This window comes from Aquarana catesbeiana, linkage group LG02 (genome assembly GCF_042186555.1).
Source record: "Aquarana catesbeiana isolate 2022-GZ linkage group LG02, ASM4218655v1, whole genome shotgun sequence".
Lineage (NCBI taxonomy): Eukaryota > Metazoa > Chordata > Amphibia > Anura > Ranidae > Aquarana > Aquarana catesbeiana.
In genome coordinates this window covers 472,920,285-472,945,754 of record NC_133325.1, presented here as the reverse complement: position 1 = coordinate 472,945,754, position 25,470 = coordinate 472,920,285, and the positions used below count along the sequence as shown (strand labels likewise).

Sequence of the window (25,470 nt, the reverse complement as noted above, 5' to 3'; positions counted from 1 at the left end):
ATTTTGACCGGCTCTCTATGGAGTCAGTTCACATATCTCCGCAGCAGGTCTGGTGTGTTTTGCAGAAAAACTCTGTGCGTCTTTTGGTCCGTCTCAGGTCCAAATTTAGCCCAAAATTCGGGCTGAAATCAGACCTGAAACGGTGAACCAGCATGCACCAGACCCCTGCTGTGATTTGTGAACCGAGCCTCAAGGTCCATTGGCTCTTGGGCCTGAGATTAGGGTGGCGCATTAAAATGAATGGACTGACAAAAAAAAAAAAAAAGAAACTTGACCCCCCCCCCTTTTTTTTTTTTCTAATACATAGCACCTTAATGCATTGGCTTGCCTTTAAAAATGAATGGCACCGCAATGTGTGTTAATGTGCATTGTGAAAATGTATGAATTACTACAATAAATGCAAATGACAACTGTAATCCCTTTGCCTGTGTGGGAGAGACTAACAAAGAGTATCTTTCAAATACACTTATGGAATCATTGCTAAAATAATCCGCTTGCTACATGTAGGGCCTGTTAAAAAGCAACTGACCTTTGATGGCCTTTTCCATGGCCCTGGTGAGGGATTTTTCTTATGTCAATTTTTTCTTTTTTACTGAATTTTCCTTACAACGGTAAGTAACAATAATAGCATTGATAACCATCACAATGAAGAAGTTTCAAGACAAAACACGGCAAACAATATGCTACAAAGGAGGAAGGCAGAAAAGATTACCCTTGTTTGCTCAATTGTGGTTTTAGCATATTTTGGACAGTTTCTTTTTGTATCTTCTACTTCTAATTCGTTTTCAATAGATTGGTTTATTTCTGTCACAGACAGAGATTAAAACCTGAGAATATACAGTGGGAAAATAATTATTTGATCCCCTGCAGATTTTGTAAGCTTACCCACTTACAAAGAAATGAAGGGTCTATAATTTTTATCATATGTGTTTTTTAAATCATAGATACAGATTATCAACCAAAAATCCAGAAAAAAAACACATGATACAAATGTTCTAAATTGAATTTCAGTTCAGTGAGTAAAATAAGTATTTGATCCTCTACCAACCAACAATTATTCTGGCTCCCACAGACTGGCTACAGTATGTGCTCATGTGGTACACAGATTAGGCCTGTCAATTTAAGAAGGTGCTATTAAAGACAACTCCATGTATAAAATACACCTCTCCACAGAATCTTTCTTCCATTCAAACCCACCATGGGCAAGAAAAAAGAGCTGTCAAAAGATGTCAGGGACAATATTGTAGACCTGCACAAGGTTGGAATGAGCTACAAGACTATCAGCAAGAACCTTGGTTAGATGGGGACAACCATTGGAGCGATTATTCGCAAATGGAAGAAATACAAAATAACCATTAATTTCCCTCGGTCTGGAGCTCCATGCAAGATTTTGCCTCATGGGGTAAGGATGATCATGAGAAAAGTGAGGGATCAGCCCAAAACTACATAGTAGGAGCTTGTGAATGATCTCAAGACAGTTGGGACCACAGTCACCAAACAGACCATTGGTAAAACAATATGCCACCATGAATTTAAATCCTGCAGCCCTCCTCAAGAACACACGTGTACAAGCCCACATGGAGTTTGCCAATGAAAATCTAAATGATTCCAAGAAGGATTGGGAGAAAGTGTTGTGGTCAGATGAGACCAAAATTGAGCTCTTTGGCATTAACTCGATTCACCGTGTTTGGAGGGAGAAAAATGCTGACTATGACCTTAAGAACACCATCCCTACAGTCAAGCACAGAGGTGGTAACATAATGCCTTAAGGCTATTTCTCTGCTAAAGGTATAGGCCGACGTTGCCACATTGAGGTTCCAATGGACGGGGCCATGTATTGTAAAATCTTGGATGAGAAACTTCTCTCAGCCAGAACACAGAAGATGGGTCGTGGATAGAGCTTCCAGCATGACACTGACCTGAAACATACAGCCAAGGCAACAAAGGAGTTTTTGAAGAAGAAGAACATTAAGGTCATGGAGTGGCCTAGTGAGTTTTCAGACCTTAATCCTATAGCAAATGAATGGAGGGAGCTGAAACTTCGAGTTGCAAAGCGACAGCCAAGAAACTCTAAGGATTTGGAGAAGATCTGTAAAGAAGAGTGGACCAAAATCCCTCCTGAGATGTATGCAAACCTGGTCACCAACTACAAGGATCGTCTCACCTCTGTGCTTGCCAACAAGGGTTTCTCCACCAAGTACTAAGTCATGTTTTTCTTGGGGATCAAATACTTATTTTACTCACTGATCTGCAACTCAATTTATAACATTTTTCTTTTCTTTTTTGGTTGATACTCTGTCTCTATCATTTAAAATATGCCAAAATATGACAAAAATAATATACCCTTCATTTCTTTGTAAGTGGGAAAACTTACAAAATCTACAGGGGATCAAATAATTATTTTCCCCACTGTGTATATATCTGAATCCCTGTATAACACTAGTTGCCAGTACTATCCTACTATCGCTATTTCTAAATCAACAGTAGTGACACCTAAGCAGAATTCCTGTCTAACATTATGTTTAAAAATATTCCTTCTCCCATCCTGCTACCTATCTTGTGTAAAAAAAAAGTTGTGTTTACTTACCTAATTTTAGACCGGTCGTGTGATCCACCGCTCTGGCTCCCCTGTGTCAGGCAGCAGCTGCAGGGGGGAAGATGGCACATGAACAACAACTGGGACATGGAAGCCTATGAGTGAAGCCACGGCTCCTGGAATTTTCAGCCATTGTCATCGATCCCTGTGGCTGCCGCTGACTGACACAGAGGATCATGTGACGGGACTGAAGTGGACTAAAAATAGGTAAGTATACATATCTTTTTCTATAGAGGTTAGACAACATGGGTAACAGAACTAGGATGGGAAAATGTTTAAAAATAGTCTTAGGAAGGAATTCTTCTTTAAGTCACCCTTTTAACCCAAACTTCTAGTTGTCACACACCAAATAAAGGGCTTGAAAACAGATGATCAATTTAGAGTTTAATATAACATCTGCCACTTGCATTGAGACTAAAGTATATAATTCCATCTCCCTACTAAAGATGTACAGATATAGAGGTGTATCAGGTAGGGGAGATGATCAACTCTCAAAGATTAACGCAAAGAGCCCACCACCCAGCATCATGTCATCTCAACATGGCATACAATCAAGGTACCTTGCAAATTTCAACATTCCAGTTGAATACAGATCTGATAAGCTCCTGTTTACTGTGGCACATGATTCTAACCACAAATACATCGTGCTTTTAAGTAGACAGGCTATTACTGCAGTTTTCACAGCCATTTCTGACAGAAATTCTCTGACAGACTGATTAACATTTTGTCTAAGCCAGAAAATGGACAATCCGTAAATGTCCTGCTGTTGTAAAGCTAAAAGTCCAGCATGCCCTTCAAAAGTGTATATCCAACCATAATGCTGGAAGTAAGCCTTGGCTGTAGTTCGACCGCAGTAGTTCTGGCAGAGAGCTGTGTGCAAAGCAGAAAAAGAACCAAAGTATTCCCAGCAGTCCTAAGCAACAGGAAGTTGAATGAATCCATACAGTACTCATGTTTGAAATAAAATCTGGGACCAAAATAAAAAGAAAATACAAACAGGAAAATATACCAATTTAGGATAATTACATAGCAAAACCATAAGGATTTTTTATTTTTGGCTTTGCTCACAGTTTCTTTCAAAAATACACTAAAATCTTCTTCAATAGAAGAACCAAGCATCTACTTTCCCATACCTTTCTCGTGCCAAATGTATTTTCTCTGGTGAATCAAAGTAGCACATTAAGGCCTCATGCACACTAGTTTATTGTAAACAGAGTTTAACAGTGGTCTGTATTTGGGAACATTTTTATTTATTCTGGCTACTGAAATTAATAAATGCTGAAGTGCTAAACGTGCCTAGTGTTTAGGTGCATTTAGCAGAATCAAGCGTTTTTTCTGCAAGAACTCTGCTTCTCCTGGATGCACAGGCAGTGGATTTTCTTTCCCGTCTCTAAACTCTCCTGGCACTAAATGCTGCTAAAAGCCTATGTGTGCATGGACATATAGGCTAACATGCAGGGGTGTTTAGAGGTAGGAAAAACAAAATTGCCAGACACCCCTAGGAGCAGCTGTAAAAAAATGTCCAGTGTGCACAAGGCCTACATCTGACAAGGAAAGAAATACACTTTGGCATATGTGCAGTTTTGCCTGTTCATTCTATCCCATTCAGTTGAACAAATGAATAGACATTATGTACATTTTAATCCAAGGTGCACCTGATACTTTTTGCAATACAGTACTTAATATTCAAAAACTCATCTTTTTATAAATCAATAAATACATTTATAATTTTCTTTTTTTTACATAAAATAGATTAAATTTCTGCTATAAAAATTAATTTGGCATATTTGAAATAATTTCTAGACTGGAATACATATTCCTGTGGTTCCTGTTCATGCAAAGCTTGCAGCATGCAGCACAGATGCCCAAGCTTGCCTGTGAATGCCAGGGTTCCAGCACCAAATTCAGTGTGCCTGCATAGATATTTTCTTCTACTGTGGAAGGTCATGATTTAATTTTCCATAACTGTGAAAAGAGGGCAAAAGTGAGAGAAATTACTGTTTACTGTTATTGCAAAGTATTCTACACAACATAGCAGAAAATATTACTGATACAAATATATTTCATTAAAAAAAATATATATAAACACAGTAATAAAATTCTAATGCATAATACATCAAATAAGTGGAGAAAATGCAAAGAATTGAACAGCAAATTGATTTTTATCTTTGCAAGCATTCATAACAGCATGGGGCTAGTCGACATTATTTACTCAATCATTAGGAAACAATCCACCCAAAGGACAGTATCAGCCCAAAGTGGAACTAAACTGTATCTGAGCCCCACAAATTAAAAATGCTATTTAATTCATTATAAATATTCAAAGCAAACTCCCTCATCCATCCATGCCTCCGTGCTTTATTTTGTTGAGAAATCACTTTGAAAAACACCCCACTAGCATTTCTAGCCGTGGACATCTTAAGTAAGAGCAGGTGATTCTTGTAGCATTTACTTCTTGCAAACCATCTGCCCTTCGCTCAGACATGCAGGCAGGAGGGTGTGCTTAGCTGGGAAAGCCCTTCCTTGCCACCTCCAGATGAAAAAAAAAAAGCCCATTAAAGGGTTATTAAACCCTGCACGTTTTTTTTCTTTTTTTTTAAATAACAAACACTTCACACTTACCTCCACTGTGCAGTTCGTTTTGCACAGAGTGGCCCCAATCCTCCTCTTCTGGGGTCCCTCAGTGGTGCTAGTAGCTCCTCTCCACATCGAGTGCCCACGTCGGAGAAGCGCTCTCCTTCGGACACCCGTGCGGGCGCGCTCCTGAGTCCTGCTTCTGCGTCCATTGACACAGAAAGCAGGACTCGGCCCTGCCCCCCGGTCATTGGATTTGACAGCAGCTGGAGCCAATGGGTGCGCTGCTATCAATTTATCCAATCAGTACACGAGACACATAGAATGCATTAAGGTGAAAAACCATGAGGGTTTACAACCCCTTTAAGACTCCTGGGATGTATGACATAATTTTGGCCTAAACCAGAAACCAGGAAGCAACTGAAGAAATGTTAAAATGAAAAAAAAGGCTAAAGGCTAAAATGTAATCTTTTAGAGCATGTTACACCCATATTTAGGGTGTAACATGCTCCAGCACCTTTCCCAGTCCCCCTAGCCCCCACAGGGCAAAAGGAAGCTCTATATGTAGGGAAAAAAGGAAAAAAATTTTGTTTGGGTACAATGTCGCACGACCGCGCAATTGTCAGTTAACGCGACACAGTGCCGTATATGCAACAAATGGCCTGGTCATTAAAGGGGGCAAATCCTTCCGGGGCTTAAGTGATTAAACATAATATGCCTTCCTATCTCTTAACCAATACTAGCAGTACTGTATAAGGATTAAAAATAAGTATTGATCATTGAGAGAGTTTAGTTCCGCTTTAATTTTACTGGGACAGTAAAGAGCGAGGGAGTCGCACAACAATTTTCCAGCCCACCTGATCAATGCCACTATAGTATATTAATCTAATGTCAATGAGATACAGTTAGGTACATACATATTTGGACACAGGCACAATTTTAGTTTTTTTCAGGTATGTACCAAACATATTCAAGCTATAGTTATATAATGGATATGGGCTGAAAATGCACACTCTCAGATGTTATTTGAAGGTATGTACATCCAAATAAAAGGAAGGGTTTAGGAATTACAGCTCTTAAGAATAGCTACCCCCCCTTTTTCAAGGAGCCAAAAGTGATTGGACAATTGAATCAAAAGCTGTTTTGGTTATGGCCAGGTGTGGGCTACTACTTTATTATTTATTAACCATTAATTTCTTAACCATTAACCAGACTTTTATTTTATTTTTTATTTATGATTATATTTATTTGTCCAATTACATTTGAGCCCCTGAAAATGGGGGGACTGTGTATAAAAATTGTTGCAGTTCCTAAAATTTGTACTTGTTATTCATGTTCAACCCCTTGAATTAAAGCTAAAAGTCTGCACTTCAAATTTATTTGGATTGTTTCGTTTTAATTTTATTCTGGTGTCATACAGAGCCAAAAGTATGAAAATTGTGCCTGTGTCCAAATATATATGGACCTAGCTGTATGTGCAAGACAAATTGTAGCACAGATCTCTGAGAATCATTAACGCTGAACTTTCAGCAAACTTCTAAATACACAGATGAAAAACATGTAAAGGAGCAGTTTTATTTGTCAAAGAGTTTGTATACCTGTCCATCCAGTCGTAAGATTTACCTGCCAAACAGTATACCCATTCTACTGCAGTGAGGCAATAAAGATAGGTGACCTCTCTGTCCCCAAATTGTGACTGAACAGTGAAGGAGCAGGAAAGTTCACTTTTATCTCCTCCTGTCAGTACATTTTTGTCAGCACATGTGCATGCAGCATATCTGATTGGCTCCTAGTGCTGCCCCATCCCATCTCGACTTAAGTACTGATATACAGGGGGCTGATGCCAAATTAAATTTAGAAACTTATACAACAATGCCTTGCAAAAGTATTCACCCCCTTGGCCTTTTTTACGTTTTTTGTTGCTTCACAACCTGGAATTAACATGGATTTTTGAGGATTTGCATAATTTAATTTACAGAACATGCCCAAAACTTTGAAGATTTTTTTTTTTTTAATTATTGTGAAGCAAACAACAAATAGGACAAAATAACAGAAAAAGTGAATGTGTATAACTATTCACCCCCCTAAAGTCAATACTTTGTAGAGCCACCTTTTGCGGCTATCACAGCTCCAAGTCACTTTGGATAAGTCTCTATGAGCTTGCCACATCTTACCACTGGGGTTTTTGCCTATTCCTCCTTGCAAAACTGCTCCAGCTACTTCAAGTTGGATAGTTTGCACTTGTGAACAGCAATCTTTAAGTCTTACCACAGATTTTCTGTTGGATTGAGGTCTGGGCTTTGACAAGGTCATTCTAACACATTTACATGTTTCCCCTTAAACCACTCAAGTGTTGGTTTAGCAGTGTGTTTGGGGTCATTGTCCTGCTGGAAGGTGAACCTCCGTCCTAGCCTCAAATCACACAGAGTGGTACAGGTTTTGCTCAAGAATATCCCTGTATTTAGCGCCATCCATCTTTCCCTCAACTCTGACCAGTTTCCCAGTCCGACTGCTGAAAAACATCCCCGCAGCATGATGCTGCCACCAACATGTTTCACTGTGGGGATGGTGTTCTTTGGTTGATGTGTTGGGTTTGCGCCAGACCTAGCGTTGTCTTTGATGCCCAAAAAGTTAAATTTTAGTTTTATCACACCAGAGCACCTTCCTCCATACATTTTGGGAGTCTCCCACATGCCTTTTCGCAAACTCAAAACACGCCATTTTGTGTTTTGCTGAAAGTAATGGCTTTCTTCTGGCCACTCTGCCACAGAGCCCAAATCTATGGAGCATATGGCTTATTGTCATCCTATGTACAGATACTCCAGTCTCTGCTGTGGAACTCCTTGCCCGGTCCGTGAGTTTTGGTGTGCAGCCGTCTCTTGGCAGGCTTGCTGCTGTGCCATGTTTTTTCCATTTGGTTATGATGGATTTGATGGTGCTCCTACGGATCATCAAAGATTTGGATTTTTTTTTTTATAACCTAACCCTGACTTCTACTTCTCAACAACATTGTCCCTTACTTGTTTGGAGAGTTCCTTTGTCTTCATGGCAGCATTTGGTTAGTGTTGTCTCTTGCTTAGGTGTTGCAGTGTCTGGGGCCTTTCAAAAAGGTGTGTATATGTAATGACAGATCACGTGACACTTAGATTGCACACAGGTGGACATAATTTCACTAATTGTGACTTCTGAAGGTAGTTGGTTGCACCAGAGCTTTTTATGGACTTCATGACAAAAGGGTGAGTGAATACATATGCACATGCCAATTATCAGTTATTTCTGAAAAATAGTTTTATGTATATATTTTTCTTTCACCAATTTAGACTATTGTGTTCTGATCCATCACATATAATTCAGATTAAAAAAACATTGAACTAAATGCTGTAATGTAACAGAATGTGTAAAAAGCCAAGGGGGTGAATACTTTTGAAAGGCACTGTAGCTGCCAAAAATACATATCCTCATGTTTTAATTAATACATAAATATACCAATTGATGTCATGTTATTCCTGCCTGGTGTTTAAGTTTAAGGGACAATCATGTCAAACAAACTACCCCCTCCTTGTTTAGGGATCTCAGGATTCATATTCTTCGCATGATAAATCCCCCAAAACTCCTTTATTATTTCAGGGTCTTGCCAATCCCTATACCGAATCATATACTTCACACTTAGCAACGTGAGCTACTTAGCCTGATTTGTTTTCGACACAGGCTAAAATGACCTGGTTCCGTGTTATATTGGCAGAGAGTGGCGGTACTCAAGCTTAAATCTTATTACATCATGGCACAAATCGCCTCCCTTGTCTCTCTTCACGCTACTCTCGACATGCCTGTGTACATTCGGAGATCTTGGAATGTTCGCCCCCTCCCCATCTATAACCTTATCTGGACCCTGCCACATTATAGACCTATCATTTTGGATCGAATGCTGCAACCTTCGCAGCGTGTCTGGGACTCGCCAACCTCCCAATTTCTTCCTGCATGTGACAACCTGATAGCGTTGCGCTGGTGGCGAGACAAGGGAACTAGGTACGTTTATGAATATTTGGCACTTGAGGTTTTCAAATCCTTCGATTACTTATAAGAACATTGGCAACTTTTGGCAAATGAGATCTTCCGATATACACAAATACACCACTATATTCATGCTTTTAAATGGAAGTCCGATTCCCCTAAGCGAATTGAGAACCGCTGCCGTAAAGATCCCCTTCTAAAACATTTAGTATCTGACCTAAATGCCTTGCTCATAGATGCCATGGGCCTACGCATCAAAGTGGGAAATCGATTTAGGCTGAACTCTGGACCAAATCTGACTAGCTACATCTAAGTGCTAACATTTTCGCCCAAAAGAATGGCTAAAAATTAGCGTAATGGTACATGACTCCAGTGCAGGTCGCAAAATTTGTACGTGCCTTTCACGCTTCCAGGGATGCGGAAAGTCAGGAAACCTATTCCATAGCCAGTGGCCATGCCAAAAAGCCAAAATCCATATGTTTCTGGACTGAGGTCTACTCACTGATAGGATCAGTCTTGCAGGTCTAGTTTGTACATAACCCCTTGGACCCCTTGGGAGACCTTGCTACATAAACTGATCCTGTCTTTAACCAAGGTCCAGAAGAGGCTGGTGAGATCTGTGTTTCTGGCAGCCCGGCAGACTTAAGCCAAGGCCTGGTGCAACCCCTTTTTTTTTTTTTTTTTTTTAACAGAACAATGTTTATTATAAATAGTAGGTACATAAACACAAACATAGCAGTACAAGTATCAAATTCATGAGTACAGAAAGGGTAAATGGGTACATCGGTAAATATGAACACAAGCCTTGAATCATTAGAGCAATAGGGAGTCCATATCCGGCTGTAGGTTAATACATCTTATAGCAGTGGAGGAAGAACATGGGGAGGGGGGAGGGATACGTTTACACGAAAAATAAAAGATACAGGGAAGGGATATGGAGGATAAATTAAGAAAAGGGGGAGGGGGGGGCAGGAGGCAAAGGGAGCAGAGGGTAAGTGCACAGAAGCACCAGCATAGTATTCCACAGGTAGAGGTAATTAGTTAGGAATATATGTGTAATACACAATATTGACAGTATTAATAGACCACCATCATTAAACTGCCCTTGTGCCCCAAGAATCAATCCATGCAGACCAAACTTTATCAAACTTCTAGGGGCACCGCTGATTTAGGTAGGTAAGCTTGTGCAGAGTTAACACCTTGTTCACAGCCGCCTGCCAGGTGGTGACTGATGGGGGCTGTGAGGATTTCCAGCATAGGAGTATTTCTCTATGTGCATAAAATGAGGCGTAACAAATAAAAAGCTTAACATACCTATTCATATGGGAGTCAACAAAAATATTCAATAAAAGGAGTTTGGGGTCCAGTCCGAGTGCCAAGTCATACACCAAGTTGACATCAGACACTACCTGCAACCAAAACCCCTGCAGGGATGCACAAGACCACACCACATGAAGGAAGAAGGCCCCTAGGGTTTGGCATCTTGGGCATTCCGAGGAGACAGACGGGCTAATAGTTGCTAAGCGTCGGAAGGTGTAGTATAGGAATCCAGGCAATCCTCCCATTCATCCTCTGCCAGGTCAGGTATATCAGCCTGCCATCTAGAATACAGTCTATCCACCTTAGCAACATGTGCCATGTACAGACGCAGGTAAAAGGATGACAGGGGCTTATCCAACACTCCAGAAGTCAGCTGTCTCTCAATAGGGTCAGATTTCAATGTGATCTTAGGGGAGAACTGCTTACTATAGGCGTGTCTAAACTGTAAGTACCTAAAAAAACATCCAATTAAGTTAATGGAAAGCCGCCTTAAGTTCATGGAATGTCCGTAGATGTCCTTCCACAACCACATGTATGAGGCCTACCACACCTCAGAAGGCCCACACACTGGGGTCCGGGATAGTATGCATATTTGGTGAACCATTTCTTAATTTTGAAGAAGTTAAGCAGTGACTTATCTCCGAGATACCCTTGCTAAATTCCTGAAGACTTGGAACCCTTGCAAAACTTACAATGACCGCTTTAATTCTGATCATTCCTTGCTTTCTTTATGAACATAGGTATGGCCCATTCCTGCACTGCATAATGAACAAGTTCCTGAAGCGCTAAAAACTGTCAGTCATATGTGGATAAAACTAATACCCAGTGCAGCTGCCAACCAATGGAGAAATGGGGCACAGGAATCAAAAGACAAAAAAGCAGCGCTCTATGGGCAGGAGCCAAAATTATATATATATATATATATATATATATATATATATATATATATATATATATATATATATATATATATATATATGTATGAACCATGGAATGGATTCAAACCTAAGTGCAATGTAGACCATTACCCAGCAAATTACGACTGTTGGTGCTGGTACAAAACTGCAGCAGATAATAAAGAGCACATAGGTGTGTAACTGTATTATATTAAAATTAAAAACGGTACCACCATGATGTCTGGATGAAAAGGGGGGCTTAAATGCTTTCAGGAGGCTCGCTGGTCACACGTGGAGAGAGATCATTCCAAAGCATGTGGGGGGAACAGTTTTGTCTTGATGGAAGAAAGTGTGTTGATGGACTGCCTCTTGTTTCTGAGGTGAGGTCAGGTACTGTCAGAATCTAGAGGAATACCGTGTGAGCAGGGAGACACTGGCTGGCTGAGATGATTGCTGAAATTGAACTCTGTAATCCAACAGCATTGTGCCAAACTGTTTAGGATGTAGTGTGCCTGCCAACGCTGGAAGATGGAGCCGGGGAACCCGAGCGTAGCCACTGGAGCCGGACACGCGAGATGACATCAGCGCTATTCCGGAAGCAGGAACCCTGGGTGTAGTGGTGGACCACAAGCTGAAAAGGTTGCTGTAGCTTACATGTTTCGCGCGCATGCATTTTTTGACAAACGCGAGCCTCCTGAAAGCATTTAACCCCTTCTCATCCAGACATCATGGTGGTACCATTTTTAATTTCAATATAATACAGTTACATAACTATATGCTTTTTGTTATCTGCTGCAGTTTTGTACCAGCACCAACAGCCTTTGTATTTTGCTGGGTAACTGTCTACAGTGCAATAAACTAAGTTTGAATCCAGTCCATGGTTCATATACATAATATATATATACTGTGACATTGGGGATTGTTCAGCTCAGTGATAGATGCATTTTTCTGTAGTGAGTCCACATCAGACAGGCATTTATAGTTAAGGGCCTGGTAGCCTACGTTTATTAAATGAACAAAAAAACAAAACAGTCCATAAATCCACTAAGGAATCCCACGCAGGGGTTTACATGTCATTTAAACAAAACTGAAAATGCAAGCCCACCTGGCTACTCTTTAACAGCACTGCTGTTATAGGTACTGGTAACTTAAACCAACAGATCTTCCAGGCCCACGGTCTTGGGTGCACACAACTTTGGGCTTCTTAAAGCTTCAAACACCTCAATGCACACAGCTTCTGGCTCCTTGGACACACACAGCTTTGAAGCCCTTCAACGCACACAGCTTTGAAGCCCTTCAGTGCACACAGCATCTATCCTCACATAGAGACACTCACTAGCAGCCACTGCTCCAACTCCACCTTCAGCTTCCTTCTTCTTCTGCTCTCACCAGCCCCTCGTTATATGGGCTGTATGCACCTGGGCACACACCCTGCTGACTATCCACAAGACCTGGACACAGGGTTGGGGATCCCGTCCCACCCAAGACTCTGAAGGATCTCCAAACTACAGAGCCCCTTCCAGAAATAGCAAGATCCGGAGAAAACTGCAAGAGCAGTTTTCTCTATTTCAAATCTACGCTCTTTAGCTCTGCAATCCGCTGATATGCAGACTCTGTGTCCACTTTAACCCCATTTTCATAGGGACAGAGCCTCGCTCTGCCACAATACATACCGTATATACTCGTGTATAAGTCAAATTTTTCAGCTCCTTTTTTGGGGCTGAAAGTGCCCCCCTCGACTTATTCACGAGTCACTGCCGTCTGCCTACATGATCAGCGTGTCATACAGGCAGACGGCGGCCAGCGTGTGCTGCATACCACTTGGCTCTCACAATTCAAAAGCCGCGCCTCCTCGTCTGTGATAGGCAGTCAGTGTACAGCCTATCACGGACATTCTCTCATCCTCGTCCGTGGTATGAGGATGAGAGAATGCCCGTGATAGGCTGACCGCTGACTGGTGGGAAATTGAGTTTTCTGCCTATCATGGACGACGAGGAGGCGTGGCTTTTGAATAGTGAATGGCCGCCGAATAGGAATAGCACACGCTGATCGGTGCAGAGTGGCACACGGAGGCATGCACAGGACACAGGTAGGATGCACACAGACACATACACAGGACCATATACACATGACACATACACAGGTACATATACACATGACACATGCACATATACACATGACACTGGTACAGGACACATGCGCATAGACACAGGTACATGACACATGCACATATACACAGGTACATGACACATGCACATATACACAGGACACAGGTACAGGACACATGCACATATACACAGGACACAGGTACATGACACATGCACATATACACAGGTACATGACACATGCACATATACACAGGACACAGGTACAGGACACATGACACAGGCACATATACACAGGACACAGGTACATGACACATGCACATATACACAGGTACAGATACACATGACACAGGTACAGGACACATGCACATATACACAGGACACAGGTACATGCACATATACACAGGACACAGGTACATGCACATATACACAGGTACAGGACACATGACACATGCACATATACACAGGACACAGGTACATGACACATGCACATATACACAGGACACAGGTACGGGACACATGCGCATATACACAGGACACAGGTACATGCACATATACACAGGTACAGGACACATGACACATGCACATATACACAGGTACATGACACATGCACATATACACAGGACACAGGTACGGGACACATGCGCATATACACAGGACACAGGTACATGCACATATACACAGGTACAGGACACATGCACATATACACAGGACACAGGTACATGACACATGCACATATACACAGGACACAGGTACGGGACACATGCGCATATACACAGGACACAGGTACATGACACATGTACATATACACAGGACACATGACACATGCACAGGACACAGGGAAGTATACAGCTGCAGATGGGCATTGTTGACCCTCTTTTTCCACTTACAGTAGCTGCTGCATTTCTCACCCTCGTCTTATACTTGGGTCAATAATGTTTTCCCATTTTTTGGTGGTAAATTAGGGCCTCAACTTATACTCGGATCGACTTATACTCGAGTATATACGGTACATATATATATATATATATATACATATACATATATATATATATATATATACACATATATATATATATACACACATATATATATATATATATATATATATATATATATATATATATATATATATAAAATTTTGGCTCCTACTCATAGAGCGCTGCTTTTTTGTCTTTTGATTCCTGCACTGCATAATGGGCTGGACCGCACAGGAACCCTCCCTGTTCTCTCTCCTGCTCCCAGGCAACTTTTTTATTATCTTTTTCTTTTCTCCTCCTCTGCTTCCCATTGAGTCTGGGTGGCTCTTTCTGTTCCCTCCTACTTTTCCTCTCCTGTGGTGCTACTTTGCAGGCCCCAGGAATACCCTCCCTTTCCCCTCCCCTCCTTCTTTTTCCCTGTTCCCCCTTTTTCCCTTGCCCATGTAGGGGCAAGGTGATATCTCAAAAATGTAGTCAGTATCCTTGTCTAAAACTGTGACTTCCATGTGTTGCCAGCATATGTTTGATAGAGTACAATTACTTTTCCTGCCTCTGATACTCTTTGTATGCTAACTTCATGTGTATTTGTCAGTTTTGTACTACCTATCTTACAAAACTAAAAACCCAATAAAATACTTTGTAACATAAGGAATAAGCATGCATAATACAGTATGTACACTGACAAGCTAAAATTACATAAAGGCACTTTAACCCAGCAAAGCCTGTTCCAGACTGACCAGGCTGCATGGTGGCTGAGCAGTATTTATAACTTTCTATGCAGTTTACAGTGTCTGTGTGGATGAGATTGAACGATCTGTCATATATGTTTAGCAAATAAAGCTTAACCTGGAACAGATCGATCCTCCATCTTCATCTGCAATATGCCTCCCACTCCACGGGCAAAGGGCCCTTGGAAGATTTAAATACTACATTAGCTTGTGCCATACAGAGTTTTGTTTTTAAAAATGTTTAAAGCTGAACTTATGGCAGTTTGTGTACATCCAATGCCTTTGTAAACCCAGTTATTACCTTGAAAAAGTACCAGTGATATTATCACAAAGCTCTGGCAGGGGCCCAGCAGGCCCCTCACACTATAGGCTGCCTGCAGAAAACTAAAGAAGGGGGCGGATACAAGACCAGTCACCATGAACAAGAAAATAAGAGAGCAGCAGCGACCAGTCTTTAGTATAGGAATCTCCTGTACAGAGGCAAAATTTCACATTGGATTCCTGAACAAATCTTTAGGAAATACACAAAGTACACCAAGTAAGAATACACATGCCACTTTCATTTAGACAAGTGGTCTCCAAACTGCGTCCCACTGTCTGGATCCGACTCTTTGTCTTTATCTGGCCCTTGGGACACCATTTCTCCCACAGATATGAGGCACTATTCCTCCCACTGACACTAAAGATATAGTACAGTTCCTTCCACTGACACCAGCGCTGAGGAACTATTCATCCTACTGACAACTGTAATGAGTAACTATTCTTTTCACTATAATTTTCTACTCCCACTGGCCACAGTCCGGCCCCCCTAAAGTCTAAAGGGCAGTAAACTGTCAGTTTGTTTAGAAAGTTTGGAGCCCCCTGGTTTAGATAATACGTACTTATTCTGACGTTCAGCTTTGAAAATTATGTATTTTTAGAAAGGTACCCTTTAAACTACTGTATTAAGCTTTTAATGCTATATTGTTTTCTTTATTTGTTTTGTTGACTTTTTTTCTCTAGCTTTTTTGATGAAAAGAAAAGAAAAAAAGTATATCAACTAATAGCCAAGAAGACAGCCGACTCTTTTATCTCATGATCTCTATCTGTTCACTCAAGGGGACCACCACAAACTCTCTGCACCACAGACAATATTACCAGCTAATTAGTAATAATAGAGCCGCCCACTGTTCTACAGCACATTGAAGAGTAAAAAGTCATTGGAGGAAGTGGTAATAAAGAAAAATAATGTGTAAATGTTAAAAATCATTGTTGTTGTTTTTCCTGCAATGACATCTATGTTGAATTAAAGCTGGGTCCAGGGTCCTTAAACAGCACAGGTTATAGGTATTCGGCAGTAATAGAAAAACATGTCATAATCAATTATTTACAGCGTAATTTAGTGGTTTAATAACTTGAATTTGGGTCACATGGTGGAGTGCAGAAGATAATGCCAGTCGGTAGAAGTGTACCACCAGCAGACAGACAGCTTCTGCCTTTCACCTACAATAACAGTGTTTGGCTCTAGTTACCAGTAACACAGAATTTATTTATAAGCAGCCAGAAGGATCATGGACTCGTTTAAAAATGGCTTAGAGGCTGGCACAATCTGCTTCGCCAGCTGATAGGAGAAAACCATTAAGGCAGTTCCAGCACTATGTTTTTGTCTTATTTACGGAGACCCTGTCACCTAATCAAACCCAATCAAACTTAATGTCTGAATTTATAAATATAATAGTGTTTAGTTTGTACATCCTACTGCCACCTCTGGGCAATTATTTTATTAACCTATTGCAGAGTCAGAAATAGGAGAACATTTTGAAGAATTAGACACTTCCAATGTCTGATGTTTCAGATTATTTTCTTCTGTCTTCTGCAGCTCCTCCCCAGTACTATGTCACCTATAATTTGTAGCTGAGGAGTAGTAGAGCTACACAGAAACACCAAAAGTCTTGCCATACGTAAACAATGAGAGCTGAGACTGTGATCTGGAGCTGTGAGCCATTATTTTACTTTGCCTGAGGCAGTGTACAGGAGAACTACTGCTAATCACAGCCTTAGCAAATGTTAAATTAGAAGTATAGGCAAAACCTGTTTTTGGTTTTAGATAAAGGAGGGTTATATATTTGCCATCTGCATCCCATTGGGAAGATTTACCTTCACTTTAAGTGCCATAGCCAAACCAGGAAGTCAAAGGAAGTCCTGCAAATTAAGGGAATCCCTTGGGCCCCTTATGTCTCCTTTTGAAGATTTCCCCTCTATTACTCTTCTTGGAACAACCCATAAATTTGTTTTCTTTTTTTTTTAATTATTTCAGGTACTTCTATAGCGCCGTCAATTTTATGCAGCGCTTTACATATACATTGTACATTCACATCAGTCCCTGCCCTCAAAGAGCTTACAATCTAAGGTACCTAACTCACATTCATACATACACATACCAGGGCCAATTTAGACAGGATCCAATTAGCTTACCAGCATGTCTTTGGAGTGTGGGAGGAAACTGGAGTACCCGGAGGAAACCCACACAGACACAGAGTAAACATGCAAACTCCAGGCAGGTAGTGTCATGGTTGGGTTCAAATCAGCGACCCTTTTTGCTGCTAGGTGAAAATGCTAACCACTACACCACTGTGGTGTCCACAGTGGGCAGTGGTGTCCACACAGTGGGCAGCACAGTTTTACTTTCACTCTCAATGATAACGGTAAACAGGGCACATCAGGTGTTTTAATCCCTCTTCACTTTATCCAAAACTAAAAAAAAAAAAATTTGCCTTTAGTTTATGCTTGAACAAAGGGAGCTGAGACTGTGATTGGAAGTAGTTGTTCTGCAGACAGTCTTAAGGCAACCATACATAGACTGAAATTCGGGCCGTTGAGCACGGACCGGCTGAATGTCCATTCATCTATGAACAGGCTGTTTGTGCAGAAGTCAATCTACAGATCGACTTCTGTACAATCAGCCTGTCGGGTTATAGCCGGCAACACTGATCACAGTCTTCTGACGGCAGGGAAGGCTTCCTTCTGTCAGAATAAAACGCCACAGTGGGAGAGATTCCCCCATCTACCTCGAATGTGTGGATTGGGAAAACGGATCTTTTTTTTTTTTTTTTCAACCCGCTGGTTGAAGGAAAAATAGATTAATGTGTGGCCAGGACAAAGTAAAATGACAGCTCACTTTGTGTTTGAGCATCGTCTGATCACAGTCCCAGCTCCCATTGCTTACAGTTGTTAAAGCTGTGGTTAGGGGCAGTTATTCTGCACACAGCCTCAGCCTTAGCTGCCAATTACAAGGGAATTATTAGCTGTGGGGGGAGTAGCTGAGGGTACCATGAAAGAGAGGAATCTAACACACTGAGGAGTATTAAACTCTTCCCTTCAAATTTGCAATACATTAATTATTTGCCCAGAGGGGCAACAAGATATGCAGTACTACCATTTTATAAAAAAAAATATGTTCGCTTTTGTAACAGGTTCACTATAAAAGCAAGTATGGCAGCTTATAAGGTGAACCACATAGTACATAATTACATGGCATTTTTAATGGGTGAGTTTGCATTTTTGGTTGGATTTCCCTAAAAATTGAACGTCTCTTTTGCTACCTTTTGTTGTGTTAAACATACCATTGAAAACATTCTTATCTTGGTCTAAAGAATATTTAGTGTCTATGATGTAGAGAACTGAGGGTATGAAGGTTTGAGTGGTTTAGCTAAAGACAACTAGGCAGGGCTGACACCATAAACACTAGTCCACAAAATGCTGTGTTTTGTCAGCCCACAGCAGGATTTAGAAGCTGAGTGCATGTCTAGCAGATCAACAAGTATTTTTCTTTTCTTGCAGGGTTTGTAAAGGAATAACACACAGGGAAATGTGTATGCATTACAGAGATGTAATTTTGCCCCGACCTACACTTTAAGTTTAATCACGCAAAACGATTAAAAATGGAAATTCTGAAACAAAAGGTTATGTGAGAACTCGGCTGTGAAAAAACATTTTATAAGCCCTTAGGAAATGTTGGATTGCTGTACAAATAACTAAAATATGATGGGATCTTTATCTACATTATGATAATATATTCAGTCTGTATTGAAGAACAAGCAAACAGAACACTGTATACTTCATGCCTTTTAGATCAGAGGTGTATGGACTATATGTCATGACCCATGGGGTCACACAATAGTTTTACTTAGGTCCCTAAATTATTTCTTAAGAAATTAATTCTATCCTATATCGTATCTCAGAGCAATAGCAAACTAAAACTTGGTATCTGAGAAAAAAAAAGGTAAACACCACAGGACTACTTTAGTAATAATGGTCCCCTGGTTGCAATGAGATATGGTACAGCTGTACTTTTCAACCTACAGTGTGGCAAGGGGATTCTGTTTTGCTCCGACAGAGAGTATCATTTTCTCTGCTACCCTCACCACAATGTGACAAACTAAACTGTGAGCTTGAGATTCCTTTGCCAAGGCTGCAACAGGACTAGGGTAAAAAGATCTTATATTTGGAGGCTGCTAAAATATATAAGCTGGCAAGTGATATTTCCTACTAACATCTAAAACAAAAGTATTTGTTTGGAGCAGAATGAACTTTTAACATAGTTTTTTTTGTGTGCATTTGGGAATATTATTTTAGTTTTTAAAATCTAACTGAATTTTCAGTTTGAATCAGCTAAAACATTCCAGGTGCATTGAAACAAAAGGTGAAGGCAAAGTTATAGGGCTAGTGCACACCAGAACGTTGTGCGGGAAACCCGTGTTTTGCATGCGTTTCCCTCAACGCATTCAAAACACACTGCAGTTGACTGTTGTCAATGTTAGCTCAATGACACCCCAAATGCATGTTGCAACCGCAGTGTCGGTGGTACCATGCAATCCAGTTGCTGTGTGTTTTATAAAGTAGTGCATGCGCTACTTTTGCTGCAGTCTGGAGCAGTTTCAGCTCATTCAAATGAAAGGGCTGAAATCGCATTGCACCTAGATCATGTGAAACGCACAGCATGTTTATGTGTGATTCATGGTGTGAACCGACCCTTACGGTACATTTTCTTTAGAAAGCAGCCAAAGCCTGAGTGAAAAAGCCCTGCTTTCTGTGTAGAAGCAGTGGCCTGACATGCCCTCTTCTGAGAAGTTAGACTTATGGCTTTACAACAAGCAAAGCTTATGCTCCTTGCTGATTACAGAGCTCTAGCACTGATTTACCAGAGGGAATGCCAGACCTCTGCAAAGAGACCGCTGCTTCCACACAGAGAACAAGGGAGCTTTTCTGCAGCCTGCTGTCAGGAGACATGCTGTCTACTTAGGCTGTGTCCACCTTCTAAATAAAATGAACAGTAAGACTTTGTACACCTTTTGTTTTAGAGCACCTGTAATGTATTTTTTGATTTGAACTGGAAGTTTAGTTGGGCTTTATTCATGGTTTAGACATTTTTTAAGTATATACTTGCACAAATATTTTAAAGGAAAACCCAAAGCGAAAAGGTAAAAAAAAAAAGAACAAAACATAAGTACTATAAATTACTCACTCTGATATTGAATCCTAAAAGGTCACTTATAACACCAGATACCACAGAAAGAATCACGACACGGGTTATAGTATAAATTAAAGGATTCATTGCAAGCCCATATAGCCTGAAAGGGGTGTCAATTTCCTGCAACAAAAACAAAAATATCTATATTATTTTTTTCAACAACTTGCAAATTATATTTTTACAACCCATAGCAAGTAGATTTCTTAGCAAATTACTTAGCTACATGGTCATTCAGGTTGAAAATAGTCCATCGAGTTTATTAGGAAAAAAATAAAAAATTGTCCATTCAGTTCAATCAACCAAAAAAAACACACACATAGAAAACCTCCATATACATCACCCTTTACCAGTGATGGCGAACCTTGGCACCCCAGATGTTTTGGAACTACATTTCCCATGATGTTCAACTACACTGCAGAGTGCATGAGCATCATGGGAAATGTAGTTCCAAAACACCTGGAGTGCCAAGGTTTGCCATCACTGCCCTATACCCACAGTTAATCCGGAGAAAGGCAAATAACTCCTTTAAAGCATGATCCAGTTTTCTCCAGCAGGGGAAAATAAATTAGTTTATGATCCCGCAGAAGGCAATTTGATTTCCCTGGATCAACATTCTTTGGTGTTTTTACCTATAAATGTCAGTATCCAGAAATTACTTAATTTTCTCTGAGCATTTGTATAATCAGCTCCTACAGTATATCCTACAGGACTGCATTGAGTTGGTGCAAATGAAGCTCCTTTACATGGTAAACACATTTGTCACAAATATATTTGGTTTGGTCCCCGGTTCACTGCAGTATAAAACATTAATTTGAATCCACCTTAAAGTGATTGTAAACCTCTGACATGGAATATGAACAAAGCATATCCTTCTATAGTGTGTACATGTCTCAATTAAAATGGTTGTATACCTTAATTTGTAATTTTTACCTACAGGTAAGCCTATAATAAGGCTTACCTGTAGGTAAAATTAATATCTCCTAAACCTGTAGGGTTTAGGAGATATTCCCTTTGCATGCAGCCACTAATGTCAGCGGCACATGAGCTCTGAATGCCTGGATGAAGGTCCAGCGGACGCTGCCGGACCTCCCAGGAAGAAGACTCTCAGACTCTCAAAGACTCCCCTCACCTTTTTTTCTGACCTCACAGACAAACTTTGTAAATTCAGCACTTTGGATGGATGTACAGTGGGGACAGAAAGTATTCAGACCCCCTTACATTTTTCACTCATTGTTATATTGCAGCCATTTGCTAAAATCATTTAGGTTCATTTTTTTCCTCATTAATGTACACACAGCACCCCATATTGACAGAAAAAGACAGAATTGTTGACATTTTTGCAGATTTGTTAAAAAAGAAAAACTGAAATATCACATGGTCCTAAGTATTCAGACCCTTTGCTGTGACACTCATATATTTAACTCAGGTGCTGTCCATTTCTTCTGATCATCCTTGAGATGGTTCTACACCTTCATTTGAGTCCAGCTGTGTTTGATTATACTGATTGGACTTGATTAGGAAAGCCACACACCTGTCTATATAAGACCTTACAGCTCACAGTGCATGTCAGAGCAAATGAGAATCATGAGGTCAAAGGAACTGCCTAAAGAGCTCAGAGACAGAATTGTGGCAAGGTACAGATCTGGCCAAGGTTACAAAAAAATTCTGCTGCACTTAAGGTTCCTAAGTGGCCTCCATAATCCTTAAATGGAAGACGTTTGGGACGACCAGAATCCTGCCTAGAGCTGGCCGTCCGGCCAAACTGAGCTATCGGGGGAGAAGAGCCTTGGCGAGAGAGGTAAAGAAGAACCCAAAGATCACTGTGGCTGAGCTCCAGAGATGGGAGAAAGTTGTAGAAAGTCAACCATCACTGCAGCCCTCCACCAGTCAGCGCTTTAAGGCAGAGTGGCCCGACGGAAGCCTCTCCTTAGTGCAAGACACATGAAAGCCCGCATGGAGTTTGCTAAAAACACCTGAAGGACTCCAAGATGGTGAGAAATAAGATTCTTTGGTCTGATGAGACCAAGATAGAACTTTTTGGCCTTAATTCTAAGCGGTATGTGTGGAGAAAACCAGGCACTGCTCATCACCTGTCCAATACAGTCCCAACAGTGAAGCATGGTGGTGGCAGCATCATGCTGTGGGGGTGTTTTTCAGCTGCAGGGACAGGACGACTGGTTGCAATTGAGGGAAAGATGAATGCAGCCAAGTACAGGGATATCCTGGACGGAAACCTTCTCCAGAGTGCTCAGGACCTCAGACTGGGCTGAAGGTTTACCTTCCAACAAGACAATGACCCTAAGCACACAGCTAAAATAACGAAGGAGTGGCTTCACAACAACTCCGTGACTGTTCTTGAATGGCCCAGTCAGAGCCCTAACTCAATTGAGCATCTCTGGAGAGACCTAAAAATGGCTGTCCACCAACGTTTACCATCCAACCTGACCAAACTGGAGAGGATCTGCAAGGAGGAATGGCAGAGGATCCCCAAATCCAGGTGTGAAAAACTTGTTGCATCTTTTCCAAAAAGACTCATGGCTGTATTAGATCAAAAGGGTGCTTCTACTAAATACTTAGCAAAGGGTCTGAATACTTAGGAACATGTGATATTTCAGTTTTTCTTTTTAAATAAATCTGCAAAAATGTCAACAATTCTGTGTTTTTCTGTCAATATGGGGTGCTGTGTGTACATTAATGAGGAAAAAAATGAACTTAAATGATTTTAGCAAATGGCTGCAATATAACAAAGAGTGAAAAATTTAAGGGGGTCTGAATACTTTCCGTCCCCACTGTAGAGAAAAGAAGGCTGCAGATAAACGGGTACAACTTATGTAGGAGAATGTTTCATCTCTGTGTATCACCTGAGGATAGTAACTTCACTGGGTAAATGTAAGGGTTTACAACTAATTAAAGTGACCAGTTACACCTATAGGCCATTTTTTTTTTTTGTATGGGTCCATCCATGCACCAGAAAAGCTACCCAACCCTTTTCTTTTTTTTTCTACCCAGCACATTGCAACATAATGGGGTTTATTTACTAAAGGCAAATCCACTTGGCACTCCAAGTGCACTTGTAAGTGCGGTCGCTGTAGATCTGAGGGGGACATGCAAGGGAAAAAAAAAAAACAGCATTTTTTCTTGCACATGATTGGATGATAAAATCAGCAGAGCATCCCCTAATTTCAGAGCTTCCCCTCGGATCTACAGCGACTGCCCTTACAAGTGCACTTGCAGTGCACTTGTAGTGCAGAGTGGATTTGCCTTTAGTAAATCAACCCCAATGTTTTCTGGTGCATTAAAGGGTAGGGTGCATAATTGAATTAATGAATGTGTTTTGGATCCCATTAGAAATGAATAGAAACATAATGTTTAATGGCGTAGAAGGACCCGCTGAGCCTGGCTTAAATGTTACTACTGGCCCCTGCCATGAATCCCAAGTCTGTACGTTTACTAATGCTTCTCTTACTAGCAGACCTAGGATATAAAGTTAGGGCTTTTACATACAGTATCCCACAAAAGTGACTACACCCTTCACATTTTTGTAAATATTTTATTATATCTTTTCATGTGACAACACTGAAGACATGACACTTTGCTACAATGTAAAGCAGTGAGTGTACAGCTTGTATAACAGTGTAAATTTGCTGCCCCTCAAAATAAATCAACACACAGCCATTAATGTCTAAACCGCTGGCAACAAAAGTGAGTACACCCCTAAGTGAAATTGTCCAAATTGGGCCCAAAGTGTCAATATTTTGTGTGGCCACCATTATTTTCCAGCATTGCCTTAACCCTCTTGGGCATGGAGTTCACCAGAGCTTCACAGGTTGCCATTGGAGTCCTCTTCCACTCCACCATGACGACATCACGGAACTGATGGATATTAGAGACCTTGCGCTCCTCTACCTTACGTTTGAGGATGTCCCACAAATGCTCAATAGGGTTTAGGTCTGGAGACATGCTTGGCCAGTCCATCACCTTTACCCTTAGCTTCTTTAGCAAGGCAGTGGTTGTCTTGGAGGTGTGTTTGGGGTTGTTACCATGTTGGAATACTACCCTGTGGCCCAGTCTCTGAAGGGAGGGGATCATGCTCTGCTTCAGTATGTCACAGTACATGTTGGCATTCATGGTTCCCTCAATGAACTGTAGCTTCCCAGTGCCGGCAGCACTCATGCAGCCCCAGACCATGACACTCCCACCACCATACTTGACTGTAGGCAAGGCACACTTGTCTTTGTAATCCTCACCTGGTTGCCGCCACACATTATTGACACCATCTGAACCAAATAAGTTTATCTTGGTCTCATCAGACCACAGGACATGGTACCAGTAATCCATGTCCTTAGTCTTCTTGTCTTCAGCAAACTGCGGGCTTTCTTGTGCATCATTTTAGAATTTAGAAGAGGCTTCCTTCTGGGATGACAGCCATGCAGACCAATTTAATGCAGTGTGTGGCATATGGTCTGAGCACTGACAGGCAGCAATGCTGGCAGCACTCATACATCTATTTCCAAAAGACAACCTCTGGATATGACGCTGAGCATGTGCACTCAACTCCTTTGGTCAACCATAGCGAGGCCTGTTCTGAGTGGAACCCGTCATGTTAAACCGCTGTATGGTCTTGGCCACCATGCTGCAGCTCAGTTTCAGGGTCTTGGCAATCTTCTTATAGCCCAGGCCATCTTTATTTAGAGAAACAATTCTTTTTTTCAGATCCTCAGAGAGTTCTTTGCCATGAGGTGCCATGCTGA

The 25,470-nt window shown here is 41.1% G+C and overlaps 1 protein-coding gene across 1 annotated transcript in view; it reads right to left on the bottom strand.

Moving 5' to 3' along the window:
• Window positions 1-2,967: 2,967 nt before the first annotated feature.
• PHTF1 (putative homeodomain transcription factor 1) overlaps window positions 2,968-25,470 on the bottom strand; it is a gene marked incomplete at its 5' end in the record, with an annotated part of 230,604 nt that continues 208,101 nt past the window's right edge. The window contains 2 exon segments of the mRNA XM_073615712.1: window positions 2,968-4,561; window positions 20,714-20,839. Coding sequence (XP_073471813.1) covers window positions 4,541-4,561; window positions 20,714-20,839 — 147 coding nt within the window. The 3' untranslated portion in view covers window positions 2,968-4,540.